The sequence below is a fragment of the Bradysia coprophila genome, chromosome X, assembly GCF_014529535.1.
Source record: "Bradysia coprophila strain Holo2 chromosome X, BU_Bcop_v1, whole genome shotgun sequence".
Lineage (NCBI taxonomy): Eukaryota > Metazoa > Arthropoda > Insecta > Diptera > Sciaridae > Bradysia > Bradysia coprophila.
This window is the reverse complement of record NC_050737.1, coordinates 2,844,582-2,866,145: the sequence shown is the minus strand read 5'-3', so window position 1 is coordinate 2,866,145 and position 21,564 is coordinate 2,844,582. Positions and strand designations below refer to the sequence as shown.

The window sequence follows — 21,564 nt, the reverse complement described above, 5'->3', positions numbered from 1 at the left end:
AAACACTTTGTGCATCGGACAACTGAAATACGACTTTTTGTCGATCTAAGGCGAAAATGAAATTTGATACAAATTTACCGCACGAGTTGTGGTAGGCTACTTGATTATTTGATTGTTCGTCGAGTGTTTTATTGAATTATTTGGTTGTTTGTCTAATGCAGTGGTCCTGTGCACAAAACGTTGTTTGTACCTCGACAGGAAAGTGCTGAAAAAATTCTGACTTGGTACAAAAAATACTATTATCGCTACCTATGTATAGCTATTTTGCTAATTTGTTAGTAAATGAGGTTGTTTTGCGCCCTAGATGTAAATCGCTTCGCTCGTATCGGCAACAAATCGTGTGGGCAAAATACCCACCCATTTACTAACGTATTAGCAACAAGATTTGGTCTACTACTAGTAAAAATATTCATAATTTTCAAGCACAACCACATGAACCGTAAGCAAGGAAATTGTATACTGATAGAAGGTGGATATGCAACAAGAAATGCGAGATCAACACCTCGCGAGATTTTTGACATTAGGCGAGATGAGTCGGCAACGGTAGTCCAGTTTGTCTGTTTTGATTATCAATATTTTTAAAATCATAGCGAAACCTTCATACGTCTTAATCAGTGTGCTAAAATTTTAAAAATGCGGGTAACCAAACCAGACAAACCGGATTACCGTTGCCGATTTATCTCGCCTAATGTCAAAAATCTCGCGAGGTGTTGATCTCGCATTTCTTGGTCGATATCCACCTTCTATCAGTATATAAATTCATTGACCGTAAGTAACACAGACTCTTCTACACAACTGTCGTGTGTAAATCAACAGCGTTTGGTAATTAGATTGTTGCTAAAAACTATGATTATTTTGAACTTGCAGTAGATCATAGCTATTTTGCCAACTAGTTAGTAAATTGGATTGTTTTGCGCAATGGATGTGAGATTGCAGATACGAGCCAAAGACCTCATTTACTAACGTGTTAGCATCAAGATTTTTTTTAACAGCAGTGAGATCGTCATTTTTTTACAAACGTCAAATCCATTTACAAACTACTTTGATAACACGGCTGTACATTTAAAAAATCTCAAATAGCGTACAAATCAGGGCCTAATTTATAGAAAATAGACTCTGGTACAAATAGAAGAAGTAAATAACAGCGAACCATTTAAAAAAAAAATGTGTCATTGGCATCGAAGCTCGGCTTGTCTAAATGATTTATCTCTCCTCTACACATACATTCATGATGACTTAACAAATTATTCAACAAAAACTGTAAGCTTATCAATTTTACAGACTTGGCTCTGAACATTGTCCAATTTAATTCGCAAAAAAAATAAACAAACTTAACACTGAACTGCTCCGAAATCATGGAAAACAAAATTTTTGTTACTGTTGCAGCTATTACGGATATTAGTTACTAAGTATTTTAATTGGTTAAGCCTTTAAGATTGTCTGGAATAACCCAGACAATTATTGGAAATTTTTAAATTGAATGTTAAGATTTTTTGTGAATTAAATTATGCAATGGATCTAAGAGTCGTATGTACAATACACGTTACGAAGGTCTTATGCATACGTGACTTATGGACTTGTGATTTATTATCACTTTGATGTCAATTTTAGAGCAGTTCGATAACAAGAAAAGTCAGAAATTAAATCACTTTGAGGATTATCCAAAAAAGCTGAAGCCAGTCAGATTTCTCAGTGTGAAAAATTCACCTTAAAATGTGGCTTTTCTGGCTAGTTGGGGAACGGTTGCATAAACATTTAATAATAATCCCAATATATTCTGATACTTTAACAACAACCAGTCATGGCATAAACCACAGTACAATTTCATGTTATCGTTATACCATGGCGACTTGTTAAACTTACTATACTTGTGATAATTTGCTTGAATTGAATGTGTGAATTTAAACATCGAAATCAATACGTTTGGAATTTTGTGAGATTCAGAAAATGTTGTGTAAATACTAGAATCACTGTACTAGACTCCGAAATGGTGGTATTGAATGGAATATCTCTTTTTCTCTATCTCTCTCTATTCGTAACCAAATTACAAACATCTAATTCGATGCATGTAAAACGATATTGAGAGGCATTCGCATGAGATTGTGTCTCCAACTATCGCTTCTTTGGTAGGGTAATTGTCACATTTTGGTGCGAAAAAAGGACCTCGACATTGCGACGCCTTTATCGATTATATAGCTATTTTGAACTAGCGTTACATAAAATTCATATAAAAATATATATTTTGTCACAAGTGATTTTATTAACAATTTTTTTTAAATTAATTTTGAAGCTTTTTGAAGAAGTTAAAATACCAAAACCAATATATTATTAATGAAGATTAATTAAAAAAAATGCATTTATGTCAAACATAATAAAAGATTATATAAAAGATGTAGCACTATATTTAACACACCGTTATGGTATTGTAAAAAATAATACACGTAATAATTTTAGATTGTATAAATTGTATAAATCCATATCAGAAAAATGTTGTTTTCATTTCCATGTCGCATTTCTGTTCGACGAACACTTTCGTCAGAGTTTTTCACACCAACCTCTAAGTATGTTTATCTTGTTAGTAAATTAATAAGTAGTGACAGAAAAAGGTTCTCAAGAGAGAAAACATTACATTCCACACAACCATTGCAGTTAAAGTCGTTACGTGTTTGATGTCCTACAGTTTTCATTGTTCCAAAGTGAAACGACGTTGTCAACGAAAGAAACGTAAAGCCCAAAACTTCCAAAACAACTGATATCCCACAAAGAAACCTCTAAAGAGGAATAAATGACGCTGTTCCGATCTTTTCCAACTTCCAAAAAATCTGATATCGCTGTTGTTGACGCTTTCTGCGAGAGTACCCAAAAAAATTTGAACATAAAAATTTTGACTAAATCTTTTCAACAAAAATGTTACCAAAAAGTTTCTGAGAAGTTTGTTCCTCAACAGCTGCCACGCGGCGCCGAACTTTTTAGTAAAATTTTTGTTGAAAAGTTTTACAGTCAAAATTTTCTTCATCAAAATTTTTTTGCGTACGCAGAAAGCGTCAACAAAGAGGTTTTTGTGGGATTTCACTTTGACCATAACACTGCGTCTAGCATCAACATAGAAAATATTTTAAGGCTGATAGTATCAGAATGGGCTCTGCATTCTTTCCACGGTGAGCTTGAAAAAAATTTTATTCGACCTCTCGTGGACATGAAAAGTTTCTAGTGGTTTTTGTAGAGGGCGGCACCACGAATAAGAATCACATAACAAGAAAATATTTCGATGGGAAAATTTTTTAATTAGATCGATTTTTCATTTTTTTGGAACCTGCGGGAAGCTTTCAAGACTGTTCGGACTCCACTGGTGACTCGTTTGATCACAAAAATATAGTTGCTGTTTAGCCTGAGGTCTAAGCTTAACGGCGATACCAATCGCGATACCAACAAACATCTTTTATGAAGCAAAGTCATACAACTAGGTCGCTGCAAATTTGAAAGGCCTTATCACATGTGGATGATTTCTATTTTGTCTCAATAAGTTTGTTTAGTTATTTTACATAATTTGAAAGTTAATTAAGGTCGGAAAATAAATTTGTATTTCATTCTGATATAATCTTTGTTGTTAGACCTGAACGGCCATTAATTTGTCTTCGTATAATGTCTCATTTTTTAGTGGAAACAACTAAAATGTTGCAGAGTTAGCTTAGAATGGCTATTGGAGAAGGTTTTTTAATTTGTGACTTGAGATAGTGCAATTTGCTCATCGCTGCGATTTATAAAAAAACATATTTCGAGTCAAAAATCTTCTTTCGACCTTTATTAAAATATGTAAAATAACTAAACATACTTTTTGAGACAAAATAGAAATCATCCACATGTGATAGGGCCTTTCAAATTCTCAGCGACCTAGTTTAATGACTTTGCTTCATATAAGAGGTTTGTTGGTAGTCATTTATATCATGATTGGTAACGCTGTAAAGCTTAGATCTCAGGCTAAACACCAACTATATTTTTGTGATCAAACGAGTCACCAGAGGAGTCCGAATAGTCTTCGAAGCTTCCCGCAGGTCCCAAAAAAATGAAAAATCGATCTCATTAAAAATTTTACCATCGAAATATTTTCTTGTTATGTTATTCTTACTCGTGGTGCCGCCCTCTACAAAAACCACTAAAAACATTTCATGTCGAATAAAAAAAATTTCAAGCTCACCGTGTTTCGTACAGACTGAGTTAAAACATACGCATACATATCAAAATTTGAAGGCGCTTGGCTCAAAACCAATGTAAAAATAATCCAACTTATTACACTGGATGTTTTGAAAGTAAGTCATTACATGATACAGTATACACAACTTCAACCTTATATATAACAACTTTGTAATAAAAGCAAACTCGCAAGTGTATTTTTTAGCGACCAGCCGAGTGTATCCGAAAAAAGGCGAAAGTTAATTATCACAAAGGAATTCGGACGAAAAGTTCTCAGAACATTTTCGTGCGGGCAAACTTCCATGTCATGGTAGTGGTGGTACTTATGGTAGAAAATTACAATAAAAGTTGCTGAATACACACGAGACAAGTTGACTTATATGGTCGGGATAGCTCAGGGATTACGTACTAGCCTTCCACCAAAATGATCCGCCTTCCAATCCCGTATCAAACAATTCCATATATGTAATTTTTCTAGCGATTAATCGCAATGGTAACGTTGTAAGTTCACTTAAGCTTCACAATTTGGGTAGTTGCAGTGAGTTTGGTGGCTGCAACGATGTATACATACTGAATGATTCGTATGACGTGACCCAAATACGCTGCATTTCTGTGCATAGTGTCTAGCCTACATTAAGATGAGATATCAATTAAGCACTTTTCCTCAGAGAGTATTTGCCTACTAAGGCGGGGTTCTACAGTCACGTTAAGAGTAATAGACCTTTTGCAAATTTTTAGTCTTCATTTAGGCGGAAAAATATTCATGTTTGGATGATTTCTCTGATTTCGGTATCAATTCCATGTAAAAGGTAATACCGTGAACCTTAAAAAATCGAAAATTATTCCACACTTCAAAAATCATTATCGTTGACTATTGGTAAGTTGACGAAATTACCTTATTTACTGAAAATTACCAAACTTACATGATACCATTTGAACCCGTTGAATTTTTGTTAAAGTTACGTTGGACCTTGCAAAATATGGTCGTCATGCAGATTATTGGAAAAGTTGAAAAAGGTTCCAGATGGTTATATGGCTAAGAAAGTGCCTCCAACACACACTTTATTTCATCACTAACCGTTATCCGTTCGTCAGCTAGGACGCAATTGTAATCTTCCTGCACTTCATTTATTCATCTCGTACAAAATGATGTGACGCAGTAGTAACTTCACTTCGTCGAAGTTTAATCCACCATCAAACGATATCGTAAAATTTGGACGCAGTAGTAACCTTCGTGAATGATTTATCTTATTATGACTTTGTATTTATCCAACTGGAAAACCACGGGAAGTCACGAACAGACGAGAGAAAAATGAAGACAAAAGTAGCCGACACGGTAATTACAATAATATTTATTTTCTGGAGTGTGGACAATTTTACTAATACTGAACAACAACATAAAAACAGGCAAACAATTTTTTGCTACACAATTTTGTCCGATTCGACCAAATTTTCATGAAAATGTTAAAAATCAAAAACTCTCAAAAAATTACATCGAATTACACTGTCAATTTTCCTCATAAAAAAGTGTTAAAAAGTGGCCTCCAGCAATGGCCAGAGACCCGCACGAAATGCATTATCATTGAGTATCTATTCGTTGGAAAACTCGCTTAAAATCTGTCCAATGCTCTTGTAGTTTCTGGCCTGCCATTGTGCATTTATTTCGACAGTTTCCAGAGACTGTTTCACACTGTTAGTCGCTTTGTCGAAATAATTGGCACGATCTTTCACAAATTGTTTCAACTCATCGTAATCCTTGGATGAAGACATCTGATTTGCTAGTGGCTTTATGTATCGCGCTAAACGAGAGGTATCTGGCTGTAAGCTGAAAGTACAAAAAATTGTTCATTAATTCGAATTCGAGTACATTTAAGTGCTGAAATGGACGTACAAATTGTAAATGTCTTCGATTCGATCGACCAAAAATGATTTCGCCAATAGGAAACCAATGTCACCGGTTGCAATAGAACCAAATACTATGCTACTGTCCTGTTTGCGTACCCCAGACGATTCATCTAAACTCCACTCCAGGTACCGTTGCATCAACCATATTTCTCGCGAACATCCCAGAGAACCGAGGATCATAACTTTTTCTGTACCGACATTGCTAGCCATGTATCGTTCCCACAGGAAATCCCATTCCTTTTGACCACCTAATCGCATTGCCGTGCAATAAACAACTGAACGGAGATCTAATGGTACTGGATTCTTTTTGTCTGGCTGTTCGACGGTCATCCATTCTGCAAAAAGTTCCTTGGATTTTGTTTCACATTCTCCGACTGAAAAACGGCACGACCAAGAAGCGACCAAAACTTTATGCTTAACTGCGTCCAAACGATTATTGGCCTTTTTGTCAACAGTTAATCCACCAATACTCTTGTAAATGGGTTCAAGTACGCTCTTCATGTAATTCTGTAAATAAACAATCGAGTTAGTCGCAAGCGTACAAAAAAAAGCTTTTGAAGAGTTGGTAGTCCTGAGTTCCGAGCATTTGCAACCTTCAAAGAACTGTTTCTCTTGAGAAGTCAAAACTCTGAAGGAGTTCACACTCTTGAGGAGTTGGCGATCCAACACAGCAACTCATAGACACTTACCTTGAACAGTCCATACTGTGCTGTCCGTCTCAATACCCTATTAACGGCGCTTAGATTATCGAGGGCCGATTTCCACGGAATGTATTCCTTTTCGTGTTTCAAATATTCAACGATTCTCAGTGCTATGCTGTAGTCTTGATCACCAGTCCTACAAAAAAAAAGTATTGAGAACCTTGTAATGATCGCTGCACAAATATGTATGCTCGCAACAAAAGTTGATTACCAAGCAAGATCCAATGCATCGTCAATCAACTGTGCCCGATTGATCGCGCTAATTTGGTTGTAGTTTGGTCCGGCCAGTTGTGCAATCAACAAATTCCAATTGGCCACATCATATTTGACTTTATAGAGACCGGACATCTCAATATTGAACACCACCCATTTGGTTTCGTCCGGGAGATCTGCTACTGTCGCCGGTATGGATACGTGTGGATCGCTACATTTGCACCTGAGCCACGACTTCGGGTGAGTGCTGTTGAAATCTCGTACTTCCGACGTCGTATAGCTGAGTGGAACCCACCAACACTGTTCGTTGTCTGAACGGGCCTGTACCGTGTCGGACAAGTATCGTTTCTGCGTTATTTGGGCCGATCCGTTTGCGTAGTTGCGATCAACTGTAATAATCGGATAACCGGTCTGAAGTGTCCAAGAGTCCATTATTTGCTTAACTGTTATCGATTTGTCTAACGAGCCTTGTTTATGTGCTTCCTCGGTCAAACTTTCCCACAGGTTATCCTTGTAAAGATAGAAGTCGATTCATTCGAATGGATATATGACCTCTTGTCATTCTCAACCTACCTGTTCAGCATTTCCATATTTGTGTTTCTTCAGATAGTTACTAACACCCCAACGGAACGCCTCTTCGCCCAAAAACAGATGCATCATTCGTATTATGCTGGATCCTTTTTCGTAACTAATTTTGTCAAATATTTGCGATATCTCGGCTGGATCACCAATTGGCACTGACACGGGATGACTGGATTTCAACGAGTCAAACTTGAATATGTCCAATGTGTTCGAAACGGACTCCTCTTGGAAGGAATTCCATTCGGGATGTAGATAGTCAACGCCCAGCGATGCTACGTAAGTAGCGAAGCCCTCATTTAGCCAGAGATCTTCCCACCTAAAAAAGTTGATAGAAATTAATGGAACGAATCGAATCTCGATGTACAATCGGGTAAGAAAGTTGCGGCATCATAGAAACGGTGTAATCCCATTTTTACTCACCACTTCATAGTTACCAGATTTCCTGAAATATTAAGCAATTTGTGACTTTACGGTAAAGTATGTTTCAACTAAAAAATATTTACCGAACCATTGATGAGCCTGGAAGATGGTACAACAGATGTTCGTTTGTTAGACAAATGTTAGCAACGACAATAAGCATTTAAATTACTCACCAATTCGTGTGCAATCACTGAAGCAACTCGATGTTGAGAACTAGACGAGGATACATTTGGCGAAAATAGCAACGCTGTTTCACGGTATGTAACTAGGCCCTGCGCGGAAAGATTTATGTTTGAAAATTTTTAGGATTTGAGTAAATGTTAAATTACCCAATTTTCCATGGCACCAGCTGAAAAATCTGGAATCGCAATCATATCCATCTTGGGCAGAGGAAATTTGATGTCAAAGTATTCCTCGTAGAATTTCAGTACCTTGGGCCCAATATATTTTGCGTATTCCACCTGTGAAATAGAGAGGACACTTTTGAAACTGAAATTATAAGAGACAGTCAGGCCCCAGCGAACTTAAAACATAAGTACAATTAGCGAGTGCAAGTCGAGCATTATTTCGTCGTAATACCACAATCGTTATCAACTGGTTAAAAGTTAAGTCCTGGCTTTCTAGCTTGCACAATTTGATGAGCCTTCTCATCCTATACCTCCTCAAACCTGGAAATTTTTAAAACTTTTCCACTTCCAATCCGATAATACTCAGACCTGACTTTTAACTATAGTAAATCTAACACCAAACTTCCTTAGCAGTGAGTTTAAAAAAAAAACTTTTTTTTGATAAAGTTCGAATACTTTCGCCCGAAACGTACCTGATAGACTGCATCGCGTCGTGCCCAAATTTTGAACAACACATCATGACTCATTTTAACGATCGACTCTTTGAATTCAAAGTCATTTATTGAGTATGCCACCAAGTATGTAGACATGGGAACTGTTTCCTGGAAGTGTGACCAAACCCAGTTCGACTTTTCCTTTCTAAAAAGAGAGCTTAGCTTTAAGAAATTATTTCAGACAAAATGCATCTCTTTACGAAGCAGTGTACATTTCATACATGCCTGGTAAGGGATTAGCATTGATTCAAGTCAATTTTTTGCTTACATATCGGTGGTCTCCTTCACAGGCATGTTACTCAATGCATTGTATTTCTTTTCGTGTCCCAAACTGATCTCGAACTTGGCTGAAATGTGAACATAAAATAATCTTTGTGGTAGCGATGGAAGAACATCCATAAATTCCGTCTGATCTATTTGAGGTTCAGGAATCCAGTATCCCGTAGAAAGGGCGACGGAATTTGTGAACTTTCTCTAAAAACAATTCAAATTTGACAAGAAGTACACACCCTTCATTTCCGGTTCATCAAAACATGGGAATGCTCGACGCGCGAACGTCGATTCAAATTGTGTGACTGAAATCCATCTGCAAATTTATGAAATTTCAGCATTTCTCATTTATGTTTACCCTGTAAGTCGTTTACTCACAATCGACTCTGTGTTTTCTGATCAATGTAACTACTTCGGTAATAGCCCAACAGTCCTTGATTCAGTTCCGCAGAAAATGGAATGTAAAGTTCATAGTTTTGACCCTTTTTCATTATATCAGTCGTATAGATGATAAAAAATTCATGATCCGTATCGAAGTCAGTATTCTCGACGAGCATTGCCTTATTGCCATCGTCTGTGAGTTCATTCAATACCAGTTCCTTGGTGTTTATATCGAGATTTCTTGAGTGCAGAGTTATGTTCTTTGTGTCTTCTTCGCAGTTTATCTACAAAAAAGAAAAGAAAATCGAATAAATTTGAGATAAATAACCAGATTTTATTTACCTTAGACTCTAATTAATGCTTTTACAAACGGGATTGTGAAGAGTCAAAGACCGCAGAAAAAATAGAAAAAGTTCGGTGGAAGAGTTCGTTACGTCGGGCAATTTAATTTTTTTTTTTTTTTATTTGTATGCATTAATAACATCACCAATACAATTTGTCATTGAGTAGACGTTGTGACAAGCATTTTTAAGTAAATATGTCTCGTCTTTAATACAAATAGCTTGTCAACGGCTTTTATTCATACTTGATCCCATTAATACAAATCGATTTCTTTTCAATTTATTCAAAGTTAGAATAATAACAGTAGCACTTTATGCGTAAATATGGTTTAACGCTGTTCTCACCTTTATCCAAACTTTTCCGGAAAATTTGAATCCCTCATCGTCTCCGAGATGTGTAATGACCTCTAGCTTATAATGTTCTGGCCTTAAAGCTGTGGGTAGACGATATTTTTCTGAACTTGCAAGTATTGGATGTAGCAAACATATTGCTATCCAATAAATAGGTTTGAGCATATCTGAAAATGACAACAATAAAAAATTCAATTGAATAAACTGGTTATGGTATTCAAAATCCACAGAGAAAGAGTGGGTGTGTGATGCAAAAGTCAATACAATTACAGCGTCTCGAAAGTACCTGCATAACAGCACTTTACGATAGTTTGGCTAAAAGATGAATTGAGTATTATCATCATCTCATTCTCACTATTAATACTGAACCTATTTTATAGAATTCATTTTCCCATTTTCTTAGACAACATTTCCAAATTTCGTAAGTTTTCCCGATTTTTGTCCAAGATTTCCTCATTTTCCAGATTTTTTTTATTTTTATTTTTTGAAAAAAATGGTGAAAAAGTTGGAAAATTTTGGAAAAATTGAAAAATATTTAGATGAATTTTTCTTTCAGAAAGCACTCCAAGATAAATACTCTTTTTTAATATTTTTCGAACGTTACGCTTCCAGCGCCCTGGATTCAACGAAAAATTTTGTAAATGTGGAACAAAGTTTTTAAAAAAGGGTGGGTCTGAAGGGGACAAGTCTGCTTTTCGTAAATTTTATTTTTTTGTAAAGTAACCTTAGTTATTCCAAGGGATAAAAAGTTGAAAAGTAGAGTTTTCGTGTGAATTTTATTGACTTCAGCCTCGCCTCAGATCAACAAAATTCACACGAAAAATCTACTTTTCATCTTTTTATCCCTAGTGATGTAAAATACTAATTAGATGCTTTTGAAACCTAAACCAATTTTCTTGTTTTCCCTCGGTGCGTAATAAGCCACTTTCGACCCTAGGAAAAACAAAAGTATGTAAATCTCATTTGATTTTTATGCCGACTTTTTAAGTTGGTTAAGCCATACAATGTTGAGTGAGTTGTACATTAAGAGGGTTGTTTATGTACCTTACCCTCAATACGTGATAAGCATGGCTATCGAAAGCTTGATAAATTATGTGTACACATTTTGTTACATGATTCAGATACGTAATGGCGTCATTACGGTTGCACGGTGATACCAGTGATACTATTAAAAAAAAGGTCGCTTCAACCGAAGTATTACAGCTACAAACAACAATACTCAAATGTGAGATGTAAATTGGAAGCTAAAGTGTTGTTCTTCCAAAGCTAGTTTGGGTCGGTCAGGTCACGCAGACGTGTTTTGTAGGACATTGAGCAAATTTCACTGGAGTGCAGAATTTGCAACAGTTTGTTTTTACCAGCTGGTGCGCATGCTATTGTATATATCAATAGTGTATTCCTTAGTTTACTCACTTAAACTTGTTTTTTATGAAAAGTCTCCTATAGATACGTTATCTACTACTTTCGTTTGGCTGCAGTTTTGAGTCAACCATAAACTAAATTAATTGGTCCATTTGTGGAAAGCTGGACGGTCTCTACAAGATTCCAATGCAGAAATTTAAGTCAAAACAAGTGGATTTTACCCCACGTTGTTAAGTAAAATAATTATTATTGTATTGCTTCGGACTTTCACCGCAAGATGTCGGAATAAATTTGTTATGCATGAAAACTGCAAAGACGAAGTGAATATGATTGATTCATAAGCAAGAGGTCCATGGTTCAAATCTCGTTTGGTGCATAGAACAAAAATTTGAGACTCGTACTAATACTTGCGCAAGCGCGCGTATACGTACATGTCTCTTATATACAGCCTTAAAGCAGTAATGTACTATTATTTCCAATTTTTCACATCGTCTTTGCAGTTTTCATGCATAAAAATTATTTTATTTTTGAATCAGCAATACGTATTCATCACACAACATTGTCAACATGACATTATAATGATACGGCATGTGACCTCCAATGGGCTGAACGCCGCCAGAATTTAAATGCATGTCAATAGGTCTCTGTATTTTTACAAAGCTTTTGCCAAAAAAATAAATTATTTTATCCAACCAAATAAATGGTGAAGTGGCTGATTTAAATGAATTCGATTTTTAGCGTTAATGCAATCATTATGACCGTGAAATTCACCGTTAGCAATAAATAATAAAAATAGTAAAGTTTATCGATGCATGTTCGATCGCCACACACAGTTGATTGCCCATGTAATCACTTATCCATAATAACCTAACACGCTTTTATCCATTCGACCTTGACATCAATGAAACGCAGTGAAGCTGATATTCTTGATCTTCACGCAAAAAATGTTTACAATCCGCAAACAAACTAAACAACAACATAAGCAATTACTGTCCATACATGTACATGAACTCGGTCAGATGTTCAACATTTCATCATTTGCATATGAAAAACAATGTTCTTTCACCTGTTTGCGGAAGAAAAATCAGTTCATATTGACCGCTTGCTTAATGATTTTAAACAGAGCACACAATTTTATGTGAATTTCAATGAGATTAGAAACTTAGAAATATCTGAGGGAGGCCTATGTGCTGGTGCATGTTAACCTAAACACGTCATCAAAATTTTTAATAAAGAAAGTTTACAAGTCGAATCATAAGGACTTATAGTTCATTTTTGTCGTAATTTGGATAAAAACAATTTCCAATAATCCTTTTGTTATTTCGAAACGAATTTGAAGGGAATAACTGTGGCAACTGCATTTTAACTTGCTATATTTTCTCTGTTCTTTTGTCATCAGTTCTTGTCTGAACGTGTGAACGACGCCGTATTTGATGTTTAGATATTTTCAATAAATCTTACAAAAAAATTAACCGCCCAGGTGCAGATGATTGAAGCCTGAATTAATCAGTCGAAAATAGGCTAGGGTTAGCTTGAATAGACCTAAAACTCACAGTTCTCCAAGTATTTTATCAAAATATTCCAAAAAAAAAAACTGTTAGTTTCAATTAATTGCATCGATTTGAACGTTTCGTTCCATTTTAGGCGTAATTTAAAGTTCTGATTCATTTGTACACCCAGCTGATAAAAAAAAACCTTTTTGTAATGGAAATAACGACCCTGTATGTGAATCGTTTAATGCGGTCTCCCAAAAAATCGCAATAAGTGCTTTCAAGTTCGATGAAAAGCTGTTTTAGCCTCAGATCATTCATTCGGATGCACTACGAGACTAAGTTTTGGTTCTTTATTCTAGGATTTGAACATTAAACGAAAACAATAATAAAAGCAGTTTCGAGCGATTTTTTTACAATTTGTCTGGGTCTGATGGTGGTCACATTAAAACTGTTATTCAATAAACAAATATACATCTAACGCAACGTTAACCGGTTCTAGAAATCAATTTCACTCTTGCACTTTGTTCACTTGATTTTTAAACAAAAGTTCAGATATTTATTCGTCGGAACATTTTTTTTTCTTCGTGTTCAAATAAACTTTAAATTAGCTGGAAACTTACTTCTTGATTTGATTTTAAAACAATTTCATCAACGAACACCGATCAATCAATACAAAAGATAGATACATTTACGAATAAGAACGGCTGTAAGACGTCTTCACAAAACGACCTCTGCGAAGTCAGTAAAATAATCAAGTAACGAGCATCAACTTTAAATTTATAAATCCCCACTTCTCTTGTCAAAATCTCACACAATAGTTATTTACTATTATACGGCCGTAACGTAAATGGGAATTTGAACGACAAGTTCATCAATTTTCCGAATATTTAGGCGACGTGAAATAGTTATTTGCGCTACAAGCGAAAAAAATATTTTCTTTTAAACGTCCGAATCGGAAGCAATGACTTCATTTACACCGGTCGGAAGCATGTACTCGAGTGGAGGATACAAAATTTACGGGTCGAAATGGATGGAAAATATTTTTTTTATAACTTTGTAGAAGTGCGATAGCTTTTTTGTATATTTATCACCTAAAGCAGGACAAGAAAAAAAGTGTTGGCTGTGTGCTAATGACCATCAATTTTCAAGTATAATTACCGTTTATGATCAGATCCAAATAATCAATTATATTGTATACAACAAAAGATGTGATGATACAATTAGAACAGTTGCTATTATGTAAGGTCTCTGACCATGATTTGCGGACGAAAAACCTGACCGTGATCCGCTTGCATGTAAAATAAATTATACCGCAAATCATGATTCTTTTGGACTGTGGTTTGCGGTATAATTTGTATGACGTTTTGGAATACATCCAAATAGCGATCTATATGAAACTGATGGAACTTCATATGAAATACCACAAATCGCGGACACCATAACGCCACTCTCGATCCAATTAAAACATTAAACTTAATTTACGAATCTCTTTAAATATTGATTAACTACGAAGTCAAATGTTCAATCTTGATAATAAAGTTAGCCTATTCAGGAGGAGTTCAAGAAAATGACATACAAAGTTAAAAATTGTAACAATACCACAAATCATGGTCAGGGGCCTCAGTTAATATTTTGCATTTATACTATGAAGTCACAGTATAAACGCATGAACCGACTCATACTTGTAAATTTAGCGACTTATGAAAATTGAGTCATAGTACATTACGTATCGAGTTTAGCTTATATTGTTTTAATGATTTTTCCCACTTACGTAAAACTTTTACATAAAATGTCTGTGAACTAAGCTGTAGATTTTCATTAGGACATGTATGATGAGCTGACAGATTTTTAATTGAATAAATTTAACATCTTTAAGAAATTAATTGTAATATTTAATAATGTAGAGAGACCCGGAGTGTACAGAAAAGGTAACACATTTAACGAACTCAATTCAAATTTTAATGATTTTCTCCCGAATCAAACAACAACGATACGATAATGTTTGTAATCATATCGGGTTTCGAAAATTTGAAGTTCAAACACGTTCGAACCATAGGCACACGTTATAAATTTGTGGTGAGTGAAGTTTCAAGACAATTTTAGATGTTACTCAATGAGATATGCTTTCGAATTATGTAGATTTGTGGAACCTGCCCGATGCACACACTCCATTTATTTATGGAAAGTTGTTTTTAAGGCCTATTAAAAACGGGCGCGCTTTCCTTTTGAGATTTCTTGGCATGTAGATTTTGTTGTCGACATTTAAAATTTTTAGTAAACATTCTTTAACATCAGCAGCTGCGTAGTGTAGACCGGTCTTAAAAATGTTCATGTAAATTTCATAGTCGCAGTAGTTAAATGGCATAATCTTTGAGTTACACTCGAGTGGCATAGTGGTGCTGATGCTAATCTACACCCAGACATGCTATAGTTGTAGCCCGAACTAAGTGAGGGCGACAAGTGAAAGTGCTGAAAATCAACCATCCACAACAGATGCGCCTTCAACGTTTCATTCCAATGGCCTAAATTACGAGAAATCCCTAATACGATAGCAAGAATGCAAAACATTTAAAAATTACCTCAAAAAATGGGTAACAAACATCAATCGTAAATATAGAATGTCTCTGGACATTTCCCATAAAAAAACTTTTAATTTGTACAAAATTCGGCACAAATTTTAGGAACATTAGCATCGAATAGAGTGGATGATTTTCATTTATTGTAATATTTGTTTATGAAAAGATCGTTTTTTTACTCGGTGCGTTATTTTGTGCAGTCAAAAAGGCCTCAAATAAAGACATCTGGACATCCCTCGTACACAAAACCGTCTAAGGACTGAAGTAAATGCAAAAGTTCTTGCCAAAATCTTCGGTTTGACATCGACACTTTGAAACATGGAGACTTGGAGCTTCTCAGAATTTACCATTATCCGTTGTCCCATAATCAATTTATTTAGCTCAAAATTTGCCAGACACTGTTTTTTTTTCGCAAACTACTTTTTGCAACAACCTGAGAAAGCTGTCACCTTCCTTTAAGGATTTTCGATTGATAATATCTTTCACCAGAAATTAGTAAATTAAAAACGAAAACTTAAACAGATATATGATGATGATATAATCAATGTAACGAGCTAAACGTGTGAACCAATAAATTAATAAATCGTGCTACAAAAATCAACGCATAACAATTTTATATAATTAGACCGTGAATTAAATGAAATGTTTCTTGCTAGCTTCGTTTTCCCGAGCGAATATGACGGATACTCCAGTGAGTGTTTTACATCTTGTGGTGTAACAGTAGTAGAAAACGAGTGTGCCATCAGTCCGAATTTTCCCTATTTGAAAGCGATGACCCGTAAAGTCTAGACATTTTTTTGTATTTTATTAATTTGAAGTTGGGGTCATCCATAAATCCCGTTAGCCTTTAAGGGTAGGATTTTTTGACGCTTCATACAAAATTTAAAAAAGAAAAATTCATTGTGACAAGGGAAGGAAGGTGTCTGAAAATCGTCAAAAAAGGCTGACGTAATTAATGAATGTACCCTTAATTCGAAATTAATTCAATTGACTTTCATAATCTAAATCAAAAATAAACCATTTTCAATAATAATCAGTCGGAAACCCTTAGAATCAAAAGTGTGACACAACTCCCTCATCTACCTTCCAATAAACCTTATAACCTTGGAGGTGACGCTTCGATAAGTAAAAAAATTGAATTCGGGTGACAGATATTTACCATTTTGATCAAAGTAGAAGGATCCGCCCATAAATGACGTTCGCACGAGAGGGGAATGATGGGTGTAGGAGTAGGACATAGGCAATCCGTTTAGGACTTGCGTCACGGCCCCAAAACTAACGTAGGGCCATGTGGCCCTGTTTTCATAAATGTACCTGTACGTGATGAAACCGAGAGTATATATTGTGTGACCAAAACAGCATTCTTTGTCAGTAAAGTTGATTGTTTTAATTGGTGCAGAATGTCCACTTCTTCGAGCTACAAAGCGTCGAATTTGTGTAGAGTCAAGCTAATTACATTTCCGATAATTACAGGATTAGTACAAGTGATTTGCGGCCAGTATCACAGCGAAATGAAACTGATAAGCCAATTGAGTGACTATTTCAACTTTGACCATCACATCTTCATCCTCAATCCATCATCGGTCGATGTTGACCAATTCATTAATAAATCGGATTTTACTCCTCGAACTTTATACACCATGGAAACAGTTGACATCAGCCGAGACGAAAATTTTGATAATTTGAACATAGGAAGCAAAAATGCATTCATGATTGTTGTGCCAGAGATCAGTGATTATGATGGCAGCTTTACCATTCTACATGGACTGAAGGCAATTCAACGCCTTCAAGTTAATATCAAAATCGGAATATTTCTGCCGAAAGTCACACCGATTGAACATTTGCATAAATTGTTCGAGTGGTGTAAACGGGAATTGATTGTAAAAATTTTTGCTGCAACTTACACCGATGTAAAGCATGGTCAACCATTCAACATTTTCTCCTTTCATCCATTCGGAGCATTTGAAGTGATAAATGTCACTGAATGCACCAACGAGAGCATTTTTCCCAGTCTCGATTCGAATTTCCACCAGCATCATCTTCGATCACCATACGAAATAGATGATGACCAATTTCTCGGACAATTATGGGATTCAATTTTCAGTCACATGAACACATCGACATTTGAAATTGTTGGCAATTTCTCGGATAATACTATTGACATTATTCCGGGACTGTTTGCACAAGATCGATCAAAACAAACGAATGTCTACATTTTGGATATGTTGACGTTTTTACTTATGGTTCCCGAAGCACTGCCATATTCTGGGTTTTCCGCTTACCTGATAGCCATAACGTCCGATCCATTTTTCGGCTATTTCTCCATATTACTGTCAGGAATCATCTTGCTCTTAATCGTTATTCGGACCGTCAATCAACAAAAATTTATATTCTTCGAAAGCGTGGCTGATGTTCTAAATCTACTGATGAACGACAATGGATTCATAAAATACTCGCAACTAGCTTGCAGCGAAATGTATTTGCTCGTACCGCTTACGTTCGTAGGACTCGTATTTACGAATGCGATTCTATCGGTTTTGCAGAGTTACATCATTCGACCGATCAATCAACCGCAAATAAAAACGGTTGAAGATATTTACGAATCCAACCTTCCAATTCTCGTTTGGAAAGATGTCTGGAAAGATGTCGTTGTTCATGCACTTCAGAATAAAACGAAATTCACAGATTGGAACGATAGAGTTGTGGCTGTTGATTTGATATCAATGCTAGAACAGATAAATCAATTCAACAGATCCGGGTCATTTTTAGCCAATCAAGATGTAGGAAACTTGATGATAAATGTTCAACGGCGATTGAACATGAAAGGCTTTTCCAACACTCACATCGAGATCACCAATGATTTGATGTCATTCGAAGTCGGCGACACATTCCTCTTTTATGATCGGCTAAACGAAATCGTACACCGCATACATAGTGCTGGACTGTACGACTTATGGTCGCGACAATCATTTGCTAGTACAGAACAACTGCTGTTACAAGACAATTTGATAAGGCTACAAGCTCTAGAAAACCCGAAAGAGAATGCGTTAGACTTCCCGTTCTTCATTGTTTACGGATGGGTGAGTTCGGCAATTGTGTTTGTCCTAGAGATCGTTTGGAAGAGCATGGAACGTCTGTGCATGAAAAGCGAATGGAAATGCATTGGTCATGCAGTAAATGATGTGACTGACAATCATTTATGTCCGATTTCTCATATATAATTTCTCATATATAATTTCTCATATATGTACGGTGTTAAAGCTCAAAACCACAGCACTGCTTCTAGCATAGAAGATATTCGGAGGGAAATCAAAGTAGACACTGTGTTCCTTTTGTCAAAACACACGAGGCACCGAAATCGTGTTTCGACAATACTCTCTCTAGCAAACCAATTTTCAGCTCTCTGGTTTCGGCAAAAATTTTCTTTGTTCTAAGCATCAAAGAAAAAAAAGGAAATTTTGCTATATTTATAATAAAGAGAATTTTGATCGAAACCACAGCAAAGGCTAACTTTACTCTGTCGTGATGGAAACACGTTTTCGATGCTTCGTGTGTTTTGAGCTTCAACTCATCATAATTCTTTACTACGAACTACCACAAAATAAGCTGCATGAAACCGCTGCAAATAGGATAAATCAAGTAAATAGGATCAAGTGAGATCGCCTAAAGTGTAAATTTTTTTTTATAACAACAAATGTTGACGAATTATTTAATTAGTTAATTAGCAGAAAAATTGTTTAATTGAGAATCTTTCATTGAGTTTTTGATCTATTTACGATGTTATAGTCATTTGTGTACCTGTTTTGGACGATTGATTTTAGGCATTTTCGCGGATTGTAGGCCGAATGAAGTGAGGCTTACAAGCGAAAGTGCCTTAAATCAACCGTCCCAAACAGGTGCACATGTGAGTTTTCATGCAGAGGGCCGAAAACCCGAGAAAATTCGAAAAATTGCCCTCATTTTCGGCCCCGAAGCATGAAAATATCTTTAGTTTTATAGTTAACGATCCTAAACAAATCATCTTTGCACTGTTGCCATTTTTATTGACTCCTGATTATGAATTTGTTTGTTTACATGGACCTGCTGGTCAACCAGTTGAATCAACAAATGCCCAAATATGACTGCCCCCGACTGTATTTTAATAAAGGTTCAACATGTTTCCCAATTGAAGCTCATACTTATTTCACAGTAACTTTGGCTGCAGGTAATCTACAATAGCTGCCACAGTTGTAGCGACGCGTGCAAAAAATACAGCTGTCGCAACTATTGTAGATTACCTGGAGCCAAAATTATCAGCAACAGGTGAGATTTTCAACTCTTTTTCCTCAGTGTTCATTTATTTATGTAAAGAGGGAGATCTGGGAGATGAAGATCTGGTTGTGGACATTTGAAATTTGTAGTTAGAAGTTTTTAACGTCTACATATAGCTATGGACCGATCTTCAAATTTCGAGAATAGTATATTACGTTACTAGGAGCAAAAAGGTGCGTTTTAGACCCAGGTGGTGAAAGCGTCTGATGATGGAGTGAAGCTATGCGAAGCGCACAAAAAATTCCTATATAAAACTGACATAACTGGGAACGAAAAGTGACATGACTACACAACTGGACACGAAAAGTGACGTGACTGGTAACGAATAATGTAAAGAAACGAGAGAAAAAATTGTCGTTTTGGTGCTCTATCTGGTGAGAGAATGTGCCGTTTTTGGTCCGCTTGAATGAAAAATTACATTTTCATTTAAATTTTATAGTCACAGTAGTTAAATGGCATAATCATAGGAGTAGCGCTGATACTAATCGGCACTCAAGGATTAGATGGACAAATTTTTTGATGAAGTTTACACATACAAAATACAGACTTTTTAACTGTGGCTTTCAAATCTATTCGATAAATAATCGAATATTTCTATCAGTAATAGTGACTCAAATAATCTAGAACTAAGAATTTGAAGTGAAATTATGAGAGAAGATGAATCAATGAAATTGAATCTGAAATAAAATTTTGGTGCCACGACTGGGACCCGAACCCAAAATCTCCACCTTGCCGCGGTGTTGCTCTTACCAATTGACTTACCGTGGACATTTTAATTTCAGATCTAATTTCGAACCGTTGTTACATTACCGAAGCTTGTATATGTATTCGATAAATGATGTGGAACAGATGAAAGCTTCGCTAACCGTCTGTATGTACGAGAAGACATGGAGGTCTATGAAAAATGGTAGTTTCGCGTGTTAAAAGTATGTAGAAGCTATTCCCATATTGCAAGCCACTCCGTAGAAAATACTTTAAGTCACAGATTCGGCGAGAGGCCGTTTCCACCAACCTCTTGTATTTATTTTTGATAAATAAATCAGATGCACAATGTTCACACGGTCCAGCTCAAGATATGCCCTTTCCTAGCGAATATTTTATCCTTTATCCGGTAACCAAACTTACCCCGTTGGTTGGCTTATTACGTAGGAACAAGTTTCCTTATGTTTCAATGTTGTAAGATGCAAGGCAGTGCTAATAATGATATTGAAAGATAAGACCTGATTTAAATGAAATGACGAGAAAAAATACATTGGAGCGAAAGAATCACTTTCGGGAAATCTTATATACTAAAAAAACATGAATAAATTACGATGCTTTAAAAATTCTACTTACCATGAAAGATATACACAAATCAGAAGAAATGAAAACAACTGAAACGTCAAAATAACTGGATGATTATATAGTCGTGTATATTATGTAGATGTAGTCGTAGAAAATTTAAAAAAAAAAGAAAACGAGAAATTGTCCTTTTTCGCCTTGCTCTCAAATCGAGTGTACGTAGTACTAGAAGACTTATTCGAATGACTCCTTTTTGAGATTTGTAAAATTCTCAAAAAGTGGCGTTGAAAGTTGAAATTCGTCACGAAGATGGATGCTGAGTTTAAAAAAAATTGTGGTTTGATT

General features: G+C 35.7%; 1 protein-coding gene across 2 annotated transcripts; it reads right to left on the bottom strand.

Moving 5' to 3' along the window:
• Positions 1-5,527: 5,527 nt before the first annotated feature.
• On the bottom strand, positions 5,528-21,350 carry LOC119083328 (aminopeptidase N-like). Of its 2 annotated transcripts, none has more exons than XM_037193027.1 (15): positions 21,274-21,350; positions 10,191-10,363; positions 9,502-9,788; positions 9,363-9,439; positions 9,122-9,200; positions 8,833-8,998; positions 8,342-8,473; positions 8,186-8,284; positions 8,096-8,111; positions 8,013-8,034; positions 7,584-7,908; positions 7,009-7,520; positions 6,786-6,933; positions 6,083-6,603; positions 5,528-6,016 (listed from the first exon to the last, which is right to left on the bottom strand). In XM_037193027.1, exons 2-15 carry the CDS (start codon positions 10,359-10,361, stop codon positions 5,782-5,784), a joined length of 2,790 nt encoding a protein of 929 aa, XP_037048922.1. In that variant the 5' UTR covers positions 10,362-10,363; positions 21,274-21,350; the 3' UTR covers positions 5,528-5,781. The 2 variants fall into 2 exon arrangements, with proteins under 2 accessions (XP_037048922.1, XP_037048913.1); XM_037193018.1 differs by lacking the exon at positions 21,274-21,350 and adding an exon at positions 13,672-13,833.
• Positions 21,351-21,564: the final 214 nt, after the last annotated feature.